The sequence below is a fragment of the Pipra filicauda genome, unplaced genomic scaffold (assembly GCF_003945595.2).
Source record: "Pipra filicauda isolate LSUMZ 115617 unplaced genomic scaffold, ASM394559v2 scaffold9_size5747161_pilon, whole genome shotgun sequence".
NCBI lineage: Eukaryota > Metazoa > Chordata > Aves > Passeriformes > Pipridae > Pipra > Pipra filicauda.
This window is the reverse complement of record NW_024105198.1, coordinates 1066017-1086452: the sequence shown is the minus strand read 5'-3', so window position 1 is coordinate 1086452 and position 20436 is coordinate 1066017. Positions and strand designations below refer to the sequence as shown.

The following is a 20436-nucleotide window of genomic DNA, read 5'->3' as shown; positions in this document are numbered from 1 at the left end:
TCTCCCAAAACAAGACAAAATCCAGCCATGGGATGATGCGAAGTCTGTATTTGTCAACGGAAGAAAAATAAAACATGGGAGAAACAGAACTGATTGTAGACTGAAGCACTGGACTACTTACAATAAAATGCACCAAAAATTGTTAGGGAGGGGGGGGGAAAGGCAGGAAGATCAGAAATGGAGAATGCCCACTGAATGGAGAAGCTCACTGGATTCCTGAGCTCCTGAAGCTCATCCTCAGGAAAAGCAGAGGCTGGAAGAAACCAGCTGTCAGCCAGGACTGTTACTCCTGGCAGGAAGTGACAGAAATACAAAGCATCTAAATAACCAGGTACTCCAAAGCCAGTAAAAACCTTTTGATGGTGTTCAAAGTTCACTCTCTGCTCATTTTCATGACTACCGTGTTATTCTCCTCAGTACTGTTGTGCAATCCATTTACTAAGTAATCTAAATGGGCATAAAGTGTTCTGGTATAATGCAATCAATAATGCAACCGATTCAAATAAATTGATTAAGCAGTTGAATTTTATCTCGCCATACTCTTTTCCAGTTCACACCAGGATGGCTGTTTGTGAGCCTACAGAAACAGGGGGGCAAGGGTTGTGCAATAATACTTTCTCACAAGATTTCCTCTCCACAAAATTCTTGTAATCCAGTTAGGAACAACCACAAAAGACACAGAACTAAAAGATTTCAGTATGTAAAAAAGTAAAAACTTTTTAAAACAGTAGTAGCCTCAGTACAAAACTGCAAATATATGTAGCAAAAAAAAAAAGTAGACTTTTAATTTCAATAACAGGCACCTCTTAAGACTAGTTCAAACATGTCACAGACTTTTTTTTAAAGTACATCTCTGAATAAAGCAAAGGTTAAGGGCTTGCACCACGATAACTAGACAGTTGATTTAGGTCTGACCAACATTAAAACAAACCATGTGCACTGGCTTAAATAAATACATTTTAAACATGGTAAAATCTATTTACTCAGTTACTGAAATTTACCTACAGAAAATAATCTTGAATTACAAGGCACAGAGTTAATTGCTGCCTGCAAGCCCAGCCCACACTAAAGGCCTACAGCTAAAGCAAAGGCAGAACGTGGTAAGTAGAGGTTATCTCACAGAATACTCTATACCCTCAGAGCCTTCAGGGCACTGTGGCAGGAACCACATCTGGAACAGCACTTTCTCTACAAGTGCAAAAGACGCAAAGACACTCCAGGCAATGGCACTTGGTGAAGAAAAATATGCAGAGTCTGTAGGGCTTCTGCAAACATCCCACAGAATGGGGGGTTTTGGTACTGCCTGAGCTCAGGCAACGTTTGGAACTCGGTGTTGGTTCACTAACCACAGGTACCAGTATTTGGATTAACTGCAATTTATAATCAATGGCTAAAGCAGTACCAGAGTGAGCATCCGTCAGATAAACAAGAACTGCAGTTAGCGTCAGCATCAGCTACACCAGCTGAAGAAAGGCACATCCTCTTCAAAGAGTGGAATAAGGGCGCAAATAAAAACATTTCTATCCACCTGGTATTTTTGCCAGCATCAGATAAAGCAAGCTCAAATTAACACAAGATCCCTCACAACCTTGTGGATGTATTTTCTGTTATCCTGCTAAAACGAGGCACTTTTTTTCTGACCAGGGTATACACCAGTGCAGTTTTGCATGTGTGGGAATCACAAGAAAGCAAGTTCTGAATGACCAATTGAGGCTGCAGCCAGACAAAGACAGCACTGTCAACTTCAGACAACAAAGCCCAGTCCAGCACCACTGGTTTCACACAAAGTATCTTTGAAGCATGCTGCTTTCATACCATCGAGCTGGAAGGTTAAGTCTAAGGAAGGTTTCATGCGCTCACTCCTCAGCTGGTCCCGGAACCACACATAAAGAACAGTGCACATCCTGAAAATAAAAGCCAGCTGCCACTTACTAGAGCTGCTGAAGAAAGTTAAAAAGTATGTAAATAGAACTTCAGTTAAAAGAGTTCATAAAAACTGAGCATCCAGTAGAGAGGGAAAAAAAAAACTGCCCAGGTAATCCTATCCAGTGACTGGCTAACCATTACAGATTGAACTGACAACAGGAAGAAACGCGGGCTCCTGTAATCAGAACCTCCAAAATTTCTGTCAGTGTTCTCACAGAAAAAAACAACACAGGAATTTGCCATAAAAATCTCAGGTGGTGGCCCCAAGAACGTTAAGAAGTGAAGCAATTAATTCCTCAAGAGCTGCTTTCAAGTCTCTGGGATTCATCAGAGAGATTACATTGAAAATCTCATTTTGAGAAGTGTCATCCCAAATATCTCAGTCATCCCGGGAAGGTAACTGTTAAAACTTTATTCTCAGGGTGCAATGTCTCTTTGGACAGTGAAATAAAATCTCAGTTTAGAAGCTTATGGAAGACTTGCATCTAAACTACTCTACCACTTCTCCAACTCAAAACTATGAAAATCACTCGTTTGAGTGATTCATCATTTTTCTAAGTTCCTTACATTAGGAAAAATCAGCTCCTGCTTCTGTTAATAAAATCATTGCAGGTATTCCCTGGGTCTTGCTCATTGCATTAATCGTGCCTTACACTAACTCTTCATATAAATGATCACAGTTCATTATAAGGTGAATCTCAGTAATATTTCAGGCATTTTTGCAAGTAAACAAATTGTTTTCAAGCTTTAAATTGATAAAACAACCGGCCTTCTGTTTGTAAAACAAATTCAATCAGTAAATAAAGGATGGGAAAAGCAGCGGCTAGACTTAAAGCGGGGTTATCAGAATTGGTGCTTTTCAGCAAACCTAGTAACTGATGGCTATCTAGTAAAGAAGTGGCTTCAAAGGAGCCTCCTCTTTTATTTTCCTCCGCTAAAATAAGGACAGAACCCAGGTGATCCCTGGAGAAGCTGCTGGAGACTGGAACTTTAGAAATAAAGTAGATATTTGACCTCTCTGTTGGAAAAAAAAAAACCTGTTCTGTTTCAGTTTCCCTGAAGCAGTAAGACTGCAAGAATATTCATTGTATAACCGATTTCTGCTTAGAGCTGTTAGTGCAAGATGCAAATCTTCAATTTAACTCATTAGAAAGCCCTCCAAGATTCTAGTCAACAGCAACATCCATCACCCAAGGTGACTACAATAAGACACATTTTCTTGTGTTCTTCTTCGTCACAGGATACAGAACTGCACGGACAGCTTCAGCAAACACCTCCCGAACGCCCTCCTGATTCAATGCTGAGCACTCCAAATATTTGACTGCTCCAATTTGTTTAGCCAGTGAAGTCCCCTGCTGCGGGGTGGTGGGAGCCAAGCTCTGCTCTTTCAACTTTTTAACTGTTTCCAGGTCATTTCTCAAGTCTCTCTTCGTGCCCACTAGAAGAATGGGGACATTTGGACAGTGGTGAGAAACTTCGGGATGCCATTTGTGCCTCACGTTTGCATAGGAAGAGGGGCTGCCAATGGAGAAGCAGATGATGAAGACGTTAGTTTGAGGGTAGGAGAGCGTGCGCAGGCGGTCGTATTCCTCCTGGCCTGCAGTGTCCCAGAGATTCAGGCTGACTGTCCGGCCATCCACAGTCATCTGGGCACTGTAGTTGTCAAACACAGTCGGGATGTACTCCTCTGGGAAGGCATTGGTGGTGTAGCTGATGAGGAGACAAGTTTTTCCCACAGCGCCGTCTCCGACCACCACGCACTTTATAGTCTGCATCCTTCACCCAGAAACAAAGTCCTGCACAAAGCAAGAAAAGGAGTCAGGAAAAGCACGCTCAACGATGGCCATTTTAAAGATAAGCTTTAGCAAGTGTTTTTAATATAGCTAACAATTTCTTATCACAGCTTGACACACATTCAGTGTCTCGAGCCATTCTAAAGAGCTCCCGGGGCTAGGAAGACAATAGTGAAATGGAGATGCAAAGAGTTGAGAGCTAAGTGACAACTGGCTGCATTCCAACCATGTAAGTACAAATTAGCCAAATTCCCACAGTCTTGCCTTACTGCCAGACTGTTTCCCACAGGCAAAAGGACAAGCCCTTAGAGGCACCTGCAAGTGGAAAGGGATCGTGACCTCAGACCCAGTAACAAGATACTCTGTCCTTTTAGGTTCACACATGCACCTCTGTACACACACACTCTCCAAGATTCACACTTCTTGCCTACATAGTCCATTGCCTAAACAGTTTACCACAAAGAAAGATCCAAAAGTTATATGCTAAACCAAGATATTCATTGCTGGGCTGCACTGCAACTGTTTACTATAATAATTCACTATACTCAGATCAATCAGACCTCAAGAAACTGCATTACTTAGAGGACACCAGATAAAAGGTTCAAAAGCAGCATATTCAAGAAAAGCTGTTCTTTGAAATATAACTAGCCATAGTACCCAGATTAGACTACATAAAGAATTTTTCTAAAGAAGCCAAGAACAGATTACTCTCACTAATCAGTGACAGAACAAGCAGAACTTAATAGGCTTGAGCTACTTGGTGTCCTCTAAATAATGAGCATGAGAAAAGTATATGCTGTAAAAAATAGCATTCCTAGGCAAACTGGGGAATTGTTACACAGGAGATACCTGACACTTTAAGTAGTTTCCCTTATCCCTTTCCTGCTATATGAAGATTAGGTTTGATAATCTAAGTGATACAGTCTGAAACACAATTAATTTTAAACTATATTTGAAAATAGCATGGAACTGCAAGCAGTCATTTGTTGTACGTTGGAGCTTCCACAGCCAGTCTGAACAAGAAGGAACTTGCCTCTGCCTTCTCACCCAAATGCCTTTGAGGGACTATCAGAATCCTCAACTTGCAACCAGCAGCAAATACACTGTTTCAAACAGAAGAAAATAGTGGGAAGAACTTTTTAGCAGGGCCTGTTACAGTAGGACAAGGGGTAATGGTTTTAAACTAAGAAAAGGTTGATTTAGATTAGATATAAGGTAGAAGTTATTCACAATGAGGGTGGTAAAACACTGGCACAGGTTGCCCAGAGAAACTATGGATGCCCCATCCCTGGAAACCTTCAAGGCCAGGCTGGATGGGGCTCTGAGCAACCTGATGTAGTTGAAGATGTCCCTGCTCATTGCAGGGAGTTGGACTAGATGGCCTATAAAGGTTCCTCCCAAACTAAACTATTCTGATTGCATATTCCAGAAGGATCTCAGTTCCAACACCATCAAAGAATAAAAGGGAATATTGGAAAATCGGCAAGTGAAGTAAGTCACTTATAACAGCCATGAAACCCCCTCCCTCCAACTTCCTCTTAAGACCATCCAAACAAATCAACAACTCATTATCATTCAAGTCTCAGCTTTGTCCTTTCAGACAAAGTCTTTATCTGTCTCCACATACTGCTGTGTTCCCACTGGGAGTACACAGGATTCTGCTGGACTGAGTGAAAATGGGACTACCTGAAGCTTCGGCACAAAGCTGCAACAGGCAACTCGAGTGACAACCACTGTGGCCACTACAACACACAGTGCTTAGGAAAGGATCAGTGTGTGTGAACAGGCACTGCTGAAAACCAACCAGTGGTGGGAAGCAGTGCAGAAACCCGGCAGGACATTGGAGGGGAAAAATTTGGAGGGAAACAAAAATGCAGAAGCAGACTATCCCTTTTGAAAATGGCAGGAACTAGATTTCTAAAACAGCATGAATCACCTGAAATGAAACCTGGCAAGTGCTTTTGAGCTTTGGCAGAAGAGCATACATACGAGTTTCTTCGCAGATCAAAAAAATCAGTCGTCCCATTTCAGGGCTCCAGTCAAATGTAAAGAGAGATATGTATGGAACTGCATAAAGGTAATCACTAAAATGAAGAACAGCACTGAGCAGCAAAAGCTGAGGGCAGGACTGAATATATTATTCCAAAACAGTTGCACCAAGAATGGAATTTAACAGAACTGGAGGGAAAAAAAGAAGAAAAAAAAACAAAGGGGGGGGAAATACAAAAAAAACCCCAAAACCACCAAAAAAGGAAGTTGTGCCAAATTAAAACTCGCATTTTGCAAACCTCAAGGTTGAAGCCCATTTTAATACTAAATTATTTAAAACATTACAAATTAAACATTTTTGACATTATATTATTAATCGAGATTGAACACTATTAATGGCAGCACACAACAGTATTTCTGAACACAAAGGGTCTGAGTGACAAAAGAGCAGACGTACTTTAACACTGTAACACTGTTCTACCTGATGATGCAACAGCGACTCGGTGTAGGGCAGATCACAGTCTGCCTTCAGACACTGCCACACTCCCTCCATCCGCCTCCGGGAGTTTCCAAACCCTCTTTCCCCTTCCCACCCCGGTAGCACAGCACCTCCTCAGCTGTGATCACACACTGAAGAAGGCTGAGGAGTTGAACTACTTATTAAACTGGATGAAACCACAATCGATTGTGAAGGTACCACCAAGCCAGTGGCAGCAGATGGTGGGAATGAATCACCACACGCTGCTGCTGCTGCCCAAGTCCCTGGACTGCAGCACACAGAGCAGGTTTTAAAGCTTACTCCTGCACTGACATCAAACCCCTGAAGTGCCAGAACATGCTCTGCCAGAACCCTTAGTGGTGACCAACACCACTGCTCCCAGAGCAAAGGCTTTTTGCCCAAATGAATTATCTGTGCAACAGACGATTCATTTTGATTAGTCCATAACAAGTGACATCACAGGGATGGCAGGACTAAGTCAGCTGGACACATGCAACAAAAAATTCAACTCTAGCAACAAGAGTCCCATGAAGAACAAAAAAACACAAAGCCTTTTATACGCCCAACTCCTAGTTTCTAAAGTAAACAAGTTGCAAAGACTTGTAAACAGATCTCTCCTTAGAACACAAACCAAAAGCTCCCCCAAGTGCTTGCACCTCTTACATCTCTAAGCACTTCTGTCCAGAGCTTTCCACAGAATGACAGGGTATCCCCAAACTGCATCCAGCCTGAACACAACAGGCACTGTCTGGAGGGTCATCACACCAGCACTGCCAGGCAGTACAGGCATTTTATGAACTGATAAACTACAAAGCTACAAGTACCCCAGACCACCAGCAGTTAACACAACCTGATTTAAAATGTCTCATGAAAGTGTGTTACCCAAAGATTATTTTGTTGGGGCTTTATTTAAGAGGTTATTACGGATTTCAATTTGGAAATTGGTAATAATGTAACAAAAAGGCCTGGAACATAAATGCTCTTTCACAGAACTAATACCTGGAATTACCCCACTAAGGCTGGGATTTTAGAAGAGCAGCATTTGCAGTAGGAAATAACTCCATGCAAACACGCCAAAGCATCAGGCAAAGTATTAACTACACAAACACAACTAAAGAGCTTGTAGGCTTTTAAGTGTATTTCTCTGAAAGGCTCCTTTAAAGTAGGTTGCTCTAGCTGAAAGGAATCACGTGTGGCACATGCAATACAGAAAAACAAACATGCACCAGAACACACAATATTTGTACTGAAACACAAAACTTAGATAAATCAATCAAAAAATAATGAGTAGAAAGAAGACACTACACTCCAGAAACCTGTCTGTTGTGAGCGGGTGTAGCTTGGTAAAAGATTTACACATGGAAGACACAGATCTTTTTAATATAAGTCACAACCAAGAAAACTAATATTACCTCCATCAGGCCTTTTCTATTAAATCCAGGTACTGCTTTCTCCAAAATATATGAAGTCTCAATTTAGTTTCTCTTGTAAACAATCTGTTTAGCAAGAAAACTCTCCCAAGACTGTAAAAATCTGGGGTTCAAATTTGCATGGCACCCTTCAAGCTGGCACTGCATGCTATCTAAATATAAATATATACTGAAAAAAAACCCATCATCCAAAAACAAAATTACCAACAAACATTAACAAGAGTAGGAAAATTGGTTTAGGGTTTGTTTGGGGTTCTTCTGGTGACCTTCTAACGAATTTTTGGGGAAATTTTAGAAAGAAAAACTCCACATACAATAAGTAACAAGAACTGAAAAACAGCAAAATACAGATTAACACGTCAACACATCAAAAAAAAAAATACTTAAGAATTTAGAAACAGAAAGCTGGGCACAAGCTTCAAAGCCAAGTTTAAAGGTTATGCAACAAGAGAAGCAAGTGAATGGAAAATCCAAAGTAGTGAGAGGTAATCTGCGTTCTTAGTCCTGCCAGAGAAAGTACTTTTATTACAGCTAAGGTTCTAGCAGCTACAGCATAATGGGAATAATTTTCAAATTAAATAATAATTATTTAAAAAAAAAAAAAAAATCACCCCACACAGAAGTGTTGTGCAAAAATATGCAGATGAGAGTTATTTCTATCTTGTCCATCAGTGCCTTTGAATTAGAAAACTGGCATTCCCTGTTTGGGTTAGTTTCCTTCTCAGAAGATGCTGCAAAGTCTGACTTCACTGCCTGCACACCTGGCACTTCCTCTGGAATGTGCAAGATTTCAACTGGCGTGTCAAGACATCATCTGGAGAGCTGCTCCTGTTCTGAGCTAATTAAGTCTTTTCTGGTATCATTAACGTGGACAGCTTGCTCTCCTAACACCCAGGTGAATATCTGTTGGGGAAATTCACGATTTGGATCCCACTCCCCCTCCCCACAAACCCATCACAAGTGAAACCACAGAAAAACTTCACGTTGCATCACAATTTTTTTGTGGGAGAGAAAAAACTTCTCGATCTTCCCCTCAACACTTCTGAAGGAAAGTTCCCTGCATGCTCAGAGAAGGGGGAATACAGTGACAGGAAACAGCAACCCAAGTTCTTCTGTAGCTCTCCAGATTTATGCTTTTTATACTTCCTGCACTTCTAAAAACTCTTGGCAGAGAAACTACTTCTTAGTAGGATTTGTCTCTGCCCTTGCTATGCTAACCTCTTTGTTAGGTGGATTTTAGCTTTGATACTGCTCTTTGATAAACTCACTTTCACTGAGTTTGCCAGGTCTTCCCTATCTCTCTTTACAGTTTGGATACGGCCCCGTTTTGGCCAAAACCGAGCCAAAAATGCACCAGGAGTTCAGCTGAAATCAGCTGTACTGATCTGTGTCGTTCTGCTCAGCCACCACATTTGACCAAGCCCTCCCCTGGATCAGACATTTGCTCCTGTCTTACCGGGGCAAGCAGAAGTTAGGAAAAATAAACAACTTAACTGCTCATCTTTCAGTAACAAAAACTAGATCAGAGACGATTCACTGTCCACCTGAAACATGAAGTCAGGCAGAAACTTTCAACAAAGAATTGGGTGGATAAGGCAGCTCCAAGTGTATCACACCACCCTCACCCACGCAAAGGAGTTAATTCACATGTGCAGCTTACCCACCAAGACTAAAAGGGAAGAAAAAGGGGCTCTCAGCAATTTAATCAAGCCTCTGTCACTATTCCACAACAGCTCAGCTTACTCGCCATTGTTTTAGGCAAGTGCCAAAGGAATGGACAAGTGCCAGACTTTTAGAATGCATGCCAAGAAGGAGTAAAAAAAGTTAAATAGGAGACCTCATCCCTAATATCCTTCAGCAACGAATGACCTACTTGGACTCCCCAGCGCCTCTCAAAGTTTTCACACCGCTTTCTGTCCTGCCATTTACCTGCAAGAGAAACAAAACGCTCAGCAACAACCTGAATGGCAGCAGAGGGGGGAAAAAATCAACAAGCCAAGGCAGATTTCAGCAGCACAGCAGGAACTGTGCACTCCACCACCCAAGCTCCACACGAACAACAGAATGGAGGAGGCTCATTTTCTGCAGAGCTCTCTGCCTGGAAATTCAGCTTCCAGGCACATGTCGCTGATGCCTTACACCAGTGCACTTCTCACTGGTTGTTCCTTCGGTGCCAATGCTACAAAGCCCTTACACCTCTTGACGCAGAAAGCTATTTCAAAGAAATAAAAGAAACCGCTCAAAACCTTTCAAATAATATTTTTAAAACCTCTACCCCTGTCAAATTAGGTTGAAATTGGTTTATGGATTTAAAGATTTTTTTTTTTCCCAGGGATGAAACACAGATAAGCTTTACCATGTAAGCCATGTTTCTTAGGGAACTACAGTGAAAACAAAGTGGTCTGCACGAGGTATTTTGGCACCTCAACAACACAAACCTCAGTGCAACAACACTCTTACTACAGGCACTCATACTCCAAATTTTATAGGAGAGCAATAATATCAGTGACTAAATATCAAATACCTTAAATTCTATGAATCTAAGATTATATTTAATGGATAATTAATATTTTAAAAGAGGTTTAGGTCATGAAACAGCTGCACAGTTGATGAAACAACACTGCAACAAGGTACAGCTGCACAGTCACAGGAGCTAAAAACCAAGACTTCAGCAGGTATCTGAAATTCCCAGTGTAGGAATGTGACATGTATCCTGCCATAATCAAAAGCCCCTGAGTATTAAACTTGGTTTTCCTCCTGCCACCCACAGAATCATGGATTCATCCAGGCAGGGACCCTTCACAGTTTATCTGAGCACAAGGGACCCCGACGAGCTCCAGTGGCGAGAACAGCAAAGGTGTCAGAACAGGAGCCAGGACTGCAGGGTTCTGTGCCCACATCCACTGCTTGTCTGCTGGGTGACATAAGCAACTTGCACAGGTCCTGGGGATCACAGTCAGTTCATCAAAACTTAGTGACACAATGTCCTTTCTACCTTCTGTAGATTCTGACACAGCCTCAGTCCTTACTGTGGGCTAAAACAAACAAACAGTACCTCAGGCATAAGGCTGGGTGAAGAGGTGTATTAAGCAGCTCGTGGCAGGATGAATGATAAATCCAGTTTAAGCATCCTCGATTCCTATTTGAGGTGGAAAGAAAGAAAACTGTTAGTCTGTCTCCCTATCATGTTTTGTCACCTGGCATTTGCTGGCACTCTGGGTTGTAACAAAGCCACTGTTGTATCCAAAGGGCAATGTTACACCAGGAAAATCTAAGCTTCTTTCCTTGAGAAAAAAAAAAAGCCCCAACACACTTTTCATTGGGTTGTGTTTCTTTGATTTCTCCTCCTCCACCCGAAACCTTCACTGGGGGGAGGGGTGTGTTAAGACACAAACAAAAAAATAAACAAATAAAACAAACAAAACCCAACAAAACCCACAAAAAAACAAACAGAAACAAACAAAACCCCAAACAAAAACAAAATACAAAACACACAAAACAAAATGGAAAAAAAAAACAAACAAAATCAACCCAAAACAAACAAAAACGCACTTGCTTAATCAATAACAGTTTTCAAAAGTGTCTTTAAAGAGTTTTGCTGTGATTAAGATCAGAGTTAACACATGCACTCATTGTGGTTATCATCATGGCTTGTGCACTACAATACTGCAATTTTTGCCAAGTCTCATTTGCATCATGTATTGCAGTTCTAAAATGTGAGCAAAAGTTAAGGAGTTTCTCAGCAGTCTGACAGATTTACACATTACAGGCACATACAGCAAAGCAAAAAAATATTCCCTGTAAAGGCATGACACCAAATTGAGTGAAAACACTTTAGACTGCAAAAGAATCACAGCCTCACCACGTAAGCAAATCAAACTGCACATTCAATTTCCTCTTACTAATTGCAAACTGCATATTTATTATTTTTCCAAGATCTCTGTAAAATTCCTCCATAGAAGAACATTCAAAAGCAGGGGTTTTTTTAATGGAAACAGCAAGCTAAAATGCCAAATATGTCTCATAATCTTAAATTCCCTATAGGAAAATTGTTGTGCAGCTGAACAGCAGCAAACTGGCCCTAAACCGTGCCTTTGAGCGATGTACTTTACATCTCACACGGAAGAGAACGTGAGCTTTTGAAAATCAAAAAATAAGCTTGGGGCAAAGAGCTTAATGATGCTAAAGAAGGAGTACTGCACTCCAGCACAGGACACATGTTGCAAGTATGGGGTACACATAAAGAACGCTTAAATTAAAGTACCTAAAGCTTTTTTCATAACTCAGATTATGATGGGCATCACAAGTGTTTATAAAGAGTAAACAGATAGTGATTACTCACTGGTTCTTAAAAAAAAAAAAAAAGGAGCAAAAGGGACAAAAAAAAAAAAAACACAGGAGAGGAGTTCAGAACAAATAAAAAGCAGCATTGCTTCTCGGGGTTTGAGGTTAAGCAGGAATTCCTCGGTGCAGGTTGTTATAAAAACTGAAAGTTCATAGGACTTCAGAGGAGAGCCATTAAGCTGATTGAGGCTGCTAAATGAGACAATACCTGTGACTCCTGACATCCTCCAAAATATTTCAGGTGGCTACTTTGCCCTGCTCTTCCCGAGACAGCAATTTGTTTTTAGAAGGCAGATCAAATACGACTCTTCTTATATCCCTCCCAGAAAAATCCACTCTCGGCAGTGAAAGAAGAGACCTTTCCGGAGGCAAACTCATCCCGTGCCAACTTTTTATGACACTCGCCGGGAGCAGAGGTCGCCTTAAGCCTGCGGCGGAGCTCCCGATACGGATGAGCATCAGCCCGGCGCTGGAGCAGCGCGGCCCAACCTCCGCTCCCCGCGGAACGGGCAAAACCACGACCGGTCACGGGGCCGCTCCCCGAGAAACGGCACCGGAGGAGGGTTTGCTTAAAAACCCCTCCCCGGTTTCTCCGGGCCCCCCGACGAGCACATTCAGCGCCCGGCGTGCGGACGCGCATCTCACCTCCCAGCACCCCCGGGCACCACCAGGCCACGCGGCCGGGGCGCGATGCCCCCGGTGCTCCCGAGCTCGCCCTTCCCGGCGGGGCAGGTACCGCAATCCGCCTCTCCTCCCGGCGAAGGGACCCGCGGTGGCCCCGGGGCCGCCGCCCCGCGCTGACAGCGGGGCCGGACGCGGAGGATGTTCCGGCACCGCCGGGCGGGAACACGCGCGCGGGGCCCGCCGGGGCCGCTCCCCCGCCGCGCCCTCCGCTCCCCACGGAGGCTCCCCGGGACCCCCCCCCCCCCCCCGCCGCCCGCTCGCCCCGCTCCTCGGCCCGCTCTCACCTCCGGGCGGTGCCGGCGGCCGCCGCCGCTGCCCCGGCTGCCCGCGGACCCTCGACCCGGCCGCGCCCCGCGCCCGCCGCGCGCACGCGCCCTCCGCGCCCTGCGCGGCCCCGCGGGCACCGCCAGGGGGAGCCGGAGCGGCCGCGCCCGCGGCGGCGGAGCGGGAACGGCCCCGGGAACGGCCCCGGCACCGCCCGGACACGGCACAGCGACCCGGGACAGCGACCCGGGACAGCCCGGACACGGGACAGCGACCCGGGACAGTCCGGACCCGGCACCGCCCGGACACGGGACAGCGACCCGGGACAGTCCGGCCCCAGCCCGGCCCCGGGACAGTCCCACCCCGGTCCCGACCCCGGCCCCGGTGATGGGCCAACGCTCCCGTACACCCCCGCCCTCCGCCCCCTTGCGCGCCGCGCGCAGCATCTGCCGTTAATTTCTGATTCTGCGTTCATCCCAATATAGCTTGGATCCGGGTTTTCAATGATTTCTTAAGTTGATTCGCTTTAATCTCCACGAGCAGGAATAGGAAATAAGAGCACGCGTCTCTGTGTGTGCACAGTCACAGAATCACAGAAACAGCCGGCTTGGAAAAGACCTCTGAGATAGTCGAGTCCAACCTTTGACCCAACACCACCTTGTCAACCAGACCATGGCACTAAGTGCCACCTCCAGTCTCTTCTTAAAACCTCCAGGGACGGTGACTCCACCACCTCCCTGGGCAGCCCATTCCAATGTCTGCTCACTGTCTCTGTAAAGAACAACGAATGTACATCACGCATCCTCAACAAGAATAATTCTTTCCTTAAAAAGAATTGTAAAACTCAGTGATAGCTTTTGCTTTCTCTACACAAGACTATACAATGTGCGGCTGATACCTTTGGGTCTTTATGCCTGGATGCTCAGGTGCAGGCGGCACGCGGCTTGCACCGCCTCCCTCCCCCGTTCCCGGCGCTGTTTCGCAGCCCGGCTCCCGCGGAGATCCCCCGCCCCCGCACCCTCCGCCTGTCCCGTGCCGCGGGCGGTATCGCCCTCCCCCGCCCCGGGCGCTGTCACGCCTGTGACGGGCTTTGCAGGAACGCCACGGCTCCGCTGGAACCGCAGGCAGCGATGGCATCTCCCCTGTGTCCACAGTCACCAGCGCCCTCCCAAAGACCCCCAAGGCCCGGCTCCCTTCCCCACCGCCGGGCGAGGGAGAGGCAGGGCGGTCGCACCCAGCAAATCCCGGGACTTGGCACCCCCAGAAGCGCCAGGGTCAGGCAAGATGCCGGGCTGTGAGCACCCCCAGGAATGCCAGCATCAGGCAGGATGCCCAGCTCTGAGCACCCGGGCCCAAGGGACACCTGGCCCAGGCTGCCTGAGGTGCAGAGAGGGGAGCTCCTTCTGTTGTCCTGCCCCAGCCAGACACGGGAGAGGAAGTGGCAGAAGGCAGGGTTTGGCCTGCTGACGTTTCTTAAGCGCCTGTCAGGGATTTCAGAGTACAACCTTTGCTCTGGGTGTTTATTACTTGTTCCTTCTGACCAGGGGAGAGGGCACACTGCAGCCTGCACACGGTCCAGGGTTAGGTCTGCTCCTCTGGAGGCAGTGTCAAGGTCACCAGCAGCTCAGGAACCAGCACTGCTCAGCTGCTGAAGCACTGGACTGTCAGCTGCTCGGTGTTCCCATCTCCAGCTCTTCATATTCCTCCTCCGACCAGCTCAAGCTGTCATCAGAGTCCTCCTCCTGCGCTGCCCCAGGCTCTTCTGCGTTGGCAGCCTCCTTCTCCTGCTCACCACAGGGCTGCAACCTGCTTTGGGGGAGCTCCAGCCTGGCCCAGGAGCCAGGGCTGGCTTTGCAAAGCGTGATCTCCACCTTGGTTGGGACCATGCTCACAAAGCTCTTCTGTATTTCGATGGTCTAGAAAGAGGGAAAGGTGCAGTGAGCGGGGCAGGGGAGGGCAGGCAGCACATGCTTGTCTTTCCCCATAGTGGCAGAGCCCTGCCAGAGGAGAAGAGAAATCTCTCCCTGTGTGCAGGGAGAAACCTGGGCTGCAGCTGAGCTCAGCTTCGCGTTGCTGTGTCTGAGCAGCACCACAGTGCTGGTACAGAGCTCAGGAGGGCTCAGCTCACCACAGTCACATGCGCAGCTGCGGCACAGCCTCTCCCCAGCAGCGAGCTGTGCTCAGACACAGCCATACCCACACCTGTCAGCCCTCTGCTGCCTGCAGGCACAGGCAGCACGCACCAGAAATACAGACAAGAAATGCACATGCAAATTCCTGAGTCTCACTGCTCCTCCCCAGCCAGCGAGCAGCTGAAAAATCAGTCTCTCCCCTCTCGCTGCTGCCTGCCTGCAACTCACAGCAGGGTTGCAGGGGGAGAGGGGGATCTGACCTCCAGCTCTGATCTTAGTCCATTGATCAGTGCAGCCACCTCAACCTCCCCACAACCCTTAAAGCATTTCCTAGCAGAGGTGGCTATAAATGCCCATACCTGGGCAACCCAGCCCAGGACCAAGAGCAAGCCCAGGCTGCCTCAAAGCCTTGCAGCCCAGCCCCATGCAGACTGCTGGAATAAGGAAATCAAAATAAACAGGATCTTACCCCCCAGAGCTCCAGTTCTGCCCGGAAAATCTTATTCCCTTCAAAGATGACATGAGCCTCAATCTGAAACATCAACAGAAAATGATCTGAGTGGGTAGCACAGCACTGCCAGAGCTCTTCCCCCAGACAGTGTAGCCTCCTTTCAGCACCATAATGCATCCCATATCCTGACTCCAGTGTGATGGCCTGGTGATCCCCTCAGCACCTGGCAACATTTCACTCCCTTCAGAGTGTGCCAGGTTCACCTCTGTCACAGGTTGGGTGATTCAAGGCCAGCAAAGCCACCCAGTGAGGCTGAAAGCCAGAGCTGCCAGGCAGATGCTGCTGCAGCAGTGAAGCCACCAGGCTCTCAGTTCAGGGACAGCAGGTCGGCTGGCAGTGCCAACCCTGCCTGTAGTAAGTCCAACAGGCCATCAAGGAGCACCGGGCCCCTGGCTGGCTCCTGGCTCATCAGAATCGGGTGGTGCCATGGAATGACACTCCCCCACCCCAGCTCTGCTGGCCCCACTCACCACAGTGCGATTGGCTTTGACGCTGCTGAGGGCGGGCAGGGGGTTCTTGGCATAGACCGTGACCACCACCTGGCTGCTGGTTTGGTGCCAGTCCTGCCGGCACAGCACCCCCTTCTTGTCCTGCCGAGGAGAGGAGCCCATCACGGCACGGCTGGAGCTCAGGCACACCCCAAACAGAGGGGATGTCCCTGCTCCTTTGCACATCTCCTCCAGGTTGAGGTTGGCATCAGCTGAGCAAGACCCAACCCTGCCTTTCGTGCAGGTTTTTGAGGGAAGGTGGTTCATGCATAGGTGGGCAGCCCCTGCCAGGCTGTCCCATGCAACATGGGACATCTGTGCTGTGCTTAGGGTTGATCCAGGACTTGTTAAGATCAGAGACATCCCCTTCTTGTTCCAGAGTCACTCTAGAACAAGCTCGTAAGTGCTGTGTGCAATCAGGAAACTCAGTCTGGAGGGCACTGCAGGGGCTGTTGCTGTTGAGGGAAAGCCTCAAACCAAATTCAGTTTTCTGCAGTTCTCTGTCCTTACCCCCTTCTCTGTCCAGCAGTGGCACCCTCTGCTGCAGCCTGGCTGGTCCATGAAGGCACTGAAGTCCGTTGTTTTGATTCCACAGCAGCTCCAGTACTTCATCCTGAGGAGACCAGGGTGACCTGAGTGGGGAGTGCACACAGGAGCAGGACCGGGGACCACAGTGTGGTGTGGAGGGAGAGGGTCTTGTAACCAACAGCTCCTCCTGCCCCCTGTCATCACCCACAACTGCCCTGGCTGCGCTGCTGAGGCCACACAACCTTGCAATGCAACACTTTCAGCCCTCAGCAGGGTGAGTTTGCCCTCTGGCAAAGGGTTATTTCTTACCCCTCATGGAAGACAGGAACGCCAGGATGGAACGTACAAACCTCTGCGTTACTCTCCGGGCCCTGGTAGATCTGTGGAGAGAGAAGCAGAGGACAGTTCTGTCTGTGCCTGTGGCACAGCATGACGTGGCACAGCCAGGTGTTCACTCATCGATGCCCATACACACAGAGGGCACAGCACAATGCCCAACATCACCCTTTTGCCAGGCCCAGCATCTGTGAAGACTTACTCTGGGACTACACTCAGCCAGCAGCCCAGCATTGATCCCCGCTCCCTGCTGGCAGGGCAGCCACCCTGGCTTTCCTGGGACAACAGTGTCACTCCCATGACCCTGGCAGCAGCCCTTCTGTTGACCCTCTCCCAAACGCAGCCAGCTCCCAGCCCGGGGCTGGTTTGGACATCACAAGAACTCACTGTGAGGTGCAAAGGGCCATTTGTCCATCCTGTCCTTTCCCCTCCTTCCCAGAGCATGTCAGTCTCATGTCCTCATCTACCTCCTGCCTTTCGCTCCTGTTTGCTCCAGCTCTGCTGCTTCCCGAGCATTCCAGCCCTCCCACCCCTCCCTCGAGGCAGGCAGTGCTACACGAGGCAGCCTTGGGGCAAGACACAAAGTGGGCTGTGCAGCATTAATTAAATGCATTTTACTTACACGCCCAATCCTGACTTTGTGCGATATTTCACTGCAAGCAATGGGCAGCAGTGAAACACGAGTGTACCACCAATCTGGAAGCCTCTTGCAGGAATGTGGCTGGGAGGTGACAGAGGCAGCCACTGCAAGGACGGGATGAGCCTATGGAGCAGATGGGCACTGCCACCTCCCACCTACCTGACACCCTGCCCTGCACCCAGATGGTGTCATCTGGGTGATGAGCCCCGTGATGCTCCTGGTCATGGGGAAAGGAGGGCAAAGCAGGGACCCTGCCGGGCACTCACCGCCTTGCAGGCTGCATTCTTGCACCTGGTGCCAGCTGTCACCTGGGCAGCCACCTCCCCTGCAAGAGCAGCACAGCTTCACACACACACCACCCTCACCTGCCCCCTGATCCCCCCTCAGCCCCGTGCTCAGCTCGCCACCGAGCACAGCCCACTGCAGTGCCCCACCCAGGGCCCAGCTCTGCGGGTTTGCAGGCGGCTGAACACGCAGCACCCACGGCCCAGCACTGAACCCATCAGGCAAAACCTCCACTGAGCTCGCCATGTGCAACCCCACTGCCATCCAACAGCTCATCACTACCTGTGCCACTGCTCTCCAGGGTCTTGTCCTTGGAGGACAGGTTCAGTTTCTCCAGTGCTTGCTCCAGAGACCTGGATACTTTAATGGGCAGCAGTTGTCTTGGCTCATCAGAGCTGGGAAACAGCAGCAGCAAAGGCTGAGTATTTGGGGTTTTTTTGCAATTTAAGTGTTGTTGCCTCTCCTGAGGAAGCAGCGGGGCAGGACACATGCAGAAGCTTTACAACGCTGTAAGCTGAGCCTATCTCACCTTGGTCTTTCCCGCAGCATCTTCTCAGCTGATTTTGGTCCTTGAAAGATGAGCTCCTCTGCTGGCTTGGCCTTCGGCTCATCTGAGGTCTCCCCCTGGCTGGAAGGCTCAGGGGGCTTCTCCTTGCTGTGAAACCCCTTTGTGCATCCCTGAACATCAGAGGCAAGCCTGATGACTGCTTTGTACTCCCAAACATGGTGGCTGCTCCCAAACCCTGCGAGTTTCCACTCTCTGGGGGCTCTGTGTCCTGCAGGGATGGGCTCTGACCCTACACCAGGGCAGGGGCTGTGTCCATGGGAATTCTCGGGGGTAAGATGGTGTGGAGGCCTCTCTGGGGCCATGGTAGGCAGGTCTCAGCCCTGCTGCACCCCAGTGTGGCAGCTGAATGGCAGCAGGAGTCTCCTCCATGTTCCCAGGCCTCTGGTGCCTCCTCACTCCCCCAGGACCACTCAGACATTCTCAGCTGTGCTGATGCTTTGGGCATTTATGTTCCTCCTACAGGATCCTGGTGGGGGATACCAGCCCCTTCCAGCACCCTTCTGCCGGAGAACCTTCCCTGCACTTTGGGAGCAGCACCCTTGCTTGCAGGCTCCTTGGAAGCAGATAGGAAATCCCTGGCTGGCAGGGCAAAAGGGGCAGCCTTGGTAGAGGATGGGGATGGGACAGGACAGGGCAGGGGCCAGGAGGAGAGGATGGAGGAAGAGCATTTGGGTGCATTTGGGCTGGTGGGTCGCTCACCTTTATGGAGAGGAACTCTGAGAAGTCTGTTGTGCGTTTCTTGCAGCAAGACCAGCCCTAGGCAGCAGGAGATGACAAGCTGGTCAGGTGTGGGCAACCCTGCTGGGCACAAGGTCAGCCCCTGCAGCTGCAGCCCCTGCTCCAGTCCCACTCACCTTCAGGGCATCGTGGAAGATGGGGACACCTGGGTGATACAGGCAGGAGTCTGAAAAGGGAAAACCAGGCAAAAGCTTTCAGGGGAAGCGATCCTGCCCACGAGCCACCCGTGACAGCCGGCAGGTCCAGAGCCAGCTCCTGCCATGTGGGCTCCTTGTGCTGGGCTTGGCAGCTCCAGCTGCAGCATGGCAGCCAGGGCCACACACTGGGAAAGCAGCACACGTTCCCACTCCCCCTGGTGCAGGGCACATGGGCCCACTCACCCTCGGTGTTGTGCTCAGGATCAAACCTCTGCCCGCAGCCCTTGTTGTAGCACAGCAAAGCCATCGTCCGGGAGAACTCACGGCGTCCTTCACTCCTTCCACAGAAATCCCACCAGGCTCATCCCTGCCTGTGATCCCTCCTCTGCTTCCCCACGGTTTCCAGCCCAGGCTCCAGGAGGTGGCTTTGCCTATCTTTGGAGGCAGCCGTGGGAGGTGGCTGGTAACCGGAGAGCAGGCTAAAGATGGACAGAGCAGCTGATGGGGCTTGGCGCCTCTGTTATCTCGAAAGGCATTTCTGTCCTGGCCCGGTGCCCAGCAGAGGGAATGGGCACTGCAGGGTGGCCTGGGGTGTGCAGAGGTCCTCCCAGTGTCTGTCATCCTGCCGGCATCCCTCGTGGAGGCATCAGCACCACCCCACTCACACACACGGCTCCTCTGGACCGACTGCGCTCAGTTTCTTCAGCATTTATAGAAGCAGCTGAAAGTTTCCTGAAACAGATGGGAAGAGAATTCCTGGAGTCACAGGGCAAAATGTGTGCTGATCTCCCCCGGCCCCAAAAGGCACAACCACCTGCTAAGCAGAGGCACCAGCAGACCAAGGCTGTGTGAAGATATCCTTCGATGTGGGGTCTTCTGCAGCCCAGGTGTAACAGAGTAGTCAAGGGAAGGTTCTTGGCCAGGTGTGAGAAGTAGGACACAGTGATTTTATGGGTGATTATGGTGAGATCTATTGCTGATACAATATCTAAATATTGCCAATGCATTATCTAAATAACAGTTCTAACATCTGTTACAAAATATAGTATATACAGGAGTGGTCCCTCCTGTTGAGCTTCAGTGAGATCCCCTCGCTTTCTAAATTTCTCAGAGAAGTCTCAGTGAGGCTCCTTCCACTTAGTCT

The 20436-nt window shown here is 48.7% G+C and overlaps 2 protein-coding genes across 6 annotated transcripts; both read right to left on the bottom strand.

Annotated features, from left to right (window-relative positions):
- Positions 1 to 503: 503 nt before the first annotated feature.
- LOC113990367 (rho-related GTP-binding protein RhoG-like) lies at positions 504 to 13008 on the bottom strand. 4 transcript variants are annotated; one of them, XM_027725746.2, is made up of 4 exons: positions 12950 to 13008; positions 10693 to 10776; positions 9511 to 9566; positions 504 to 3722 (listed from the first exon to the last, which is right to left on the bottom strand). In XM_027725746.2, exon 4 carries the CDS (start codon positions 3699 to 3701, stop codon positions 3126 to 3128), a length of 576 nt encoding a protein of 191 aa, XP_027581547.1. In that variant the 5' UTR covers positions 3702 to 3722; positions 9511 to 9566; positions 10693 to 10776; positions 12950 to 13008; the 3' UTR covers positions 504 to 3125. The 4 variants fall into 4 exon arrangements, with proteins under 4 accessions (XP_027581547.1, XP_027581573.1, XP_027581555.1 ...); XM_027725772.2 differs by lacking the exon at positions 12950 to 13008 and adding an exon at positions 12627 to 12717; XM_027725754.2 differs by lacking the exon at positions 12950 to 13008 and adding an exon at positions 12190 to 12296.
- A 1415-nt stretch (positions 13009 to 14423) lies between these two features.
- Positions 14424 to 20011, bottom strand: ITGB1BP2 (integrin subunit beta 1 binding protein 2). Of its 2 annotated transcripts, none has more exons than XM_039378153.1 (11): positions 19562 to 20011; positions 19272 to 19321; positions 19117 to 19173; positions 18379 to 18527; positions 18132 to 18244; positions 17831 to 17889; positions 16898 to 16968; positions 16571 to 16673; positions 16043 to 16162; positions 15531 to 15593; positions 14424 to 14845 (listed from the first exon to the last, which is right to left on the bottom strand). In XM_039378153.1, exons 1-11 carry the CDS (start codon positions 19911 to 19913, stop codon positions 14594 to 14596), a joined length of 1389 nt encoding a protein of 462 aa, XP_039234087.1. In that variant the 5' UTR covers positions 19914 to 20011; the 3' UTR covers positions 14424 to 14593. The 2 variants fall into 2 exon arrangements, with proteins under 2 accessions (XP_039234087.1, XP_027581916.1); XM_027726115.2 differs by having other exon boundaries at positions 19536 to 19681.
- Between the last annotated feature and the right edge of the window lie 425 nt (positions 20012 to 20436).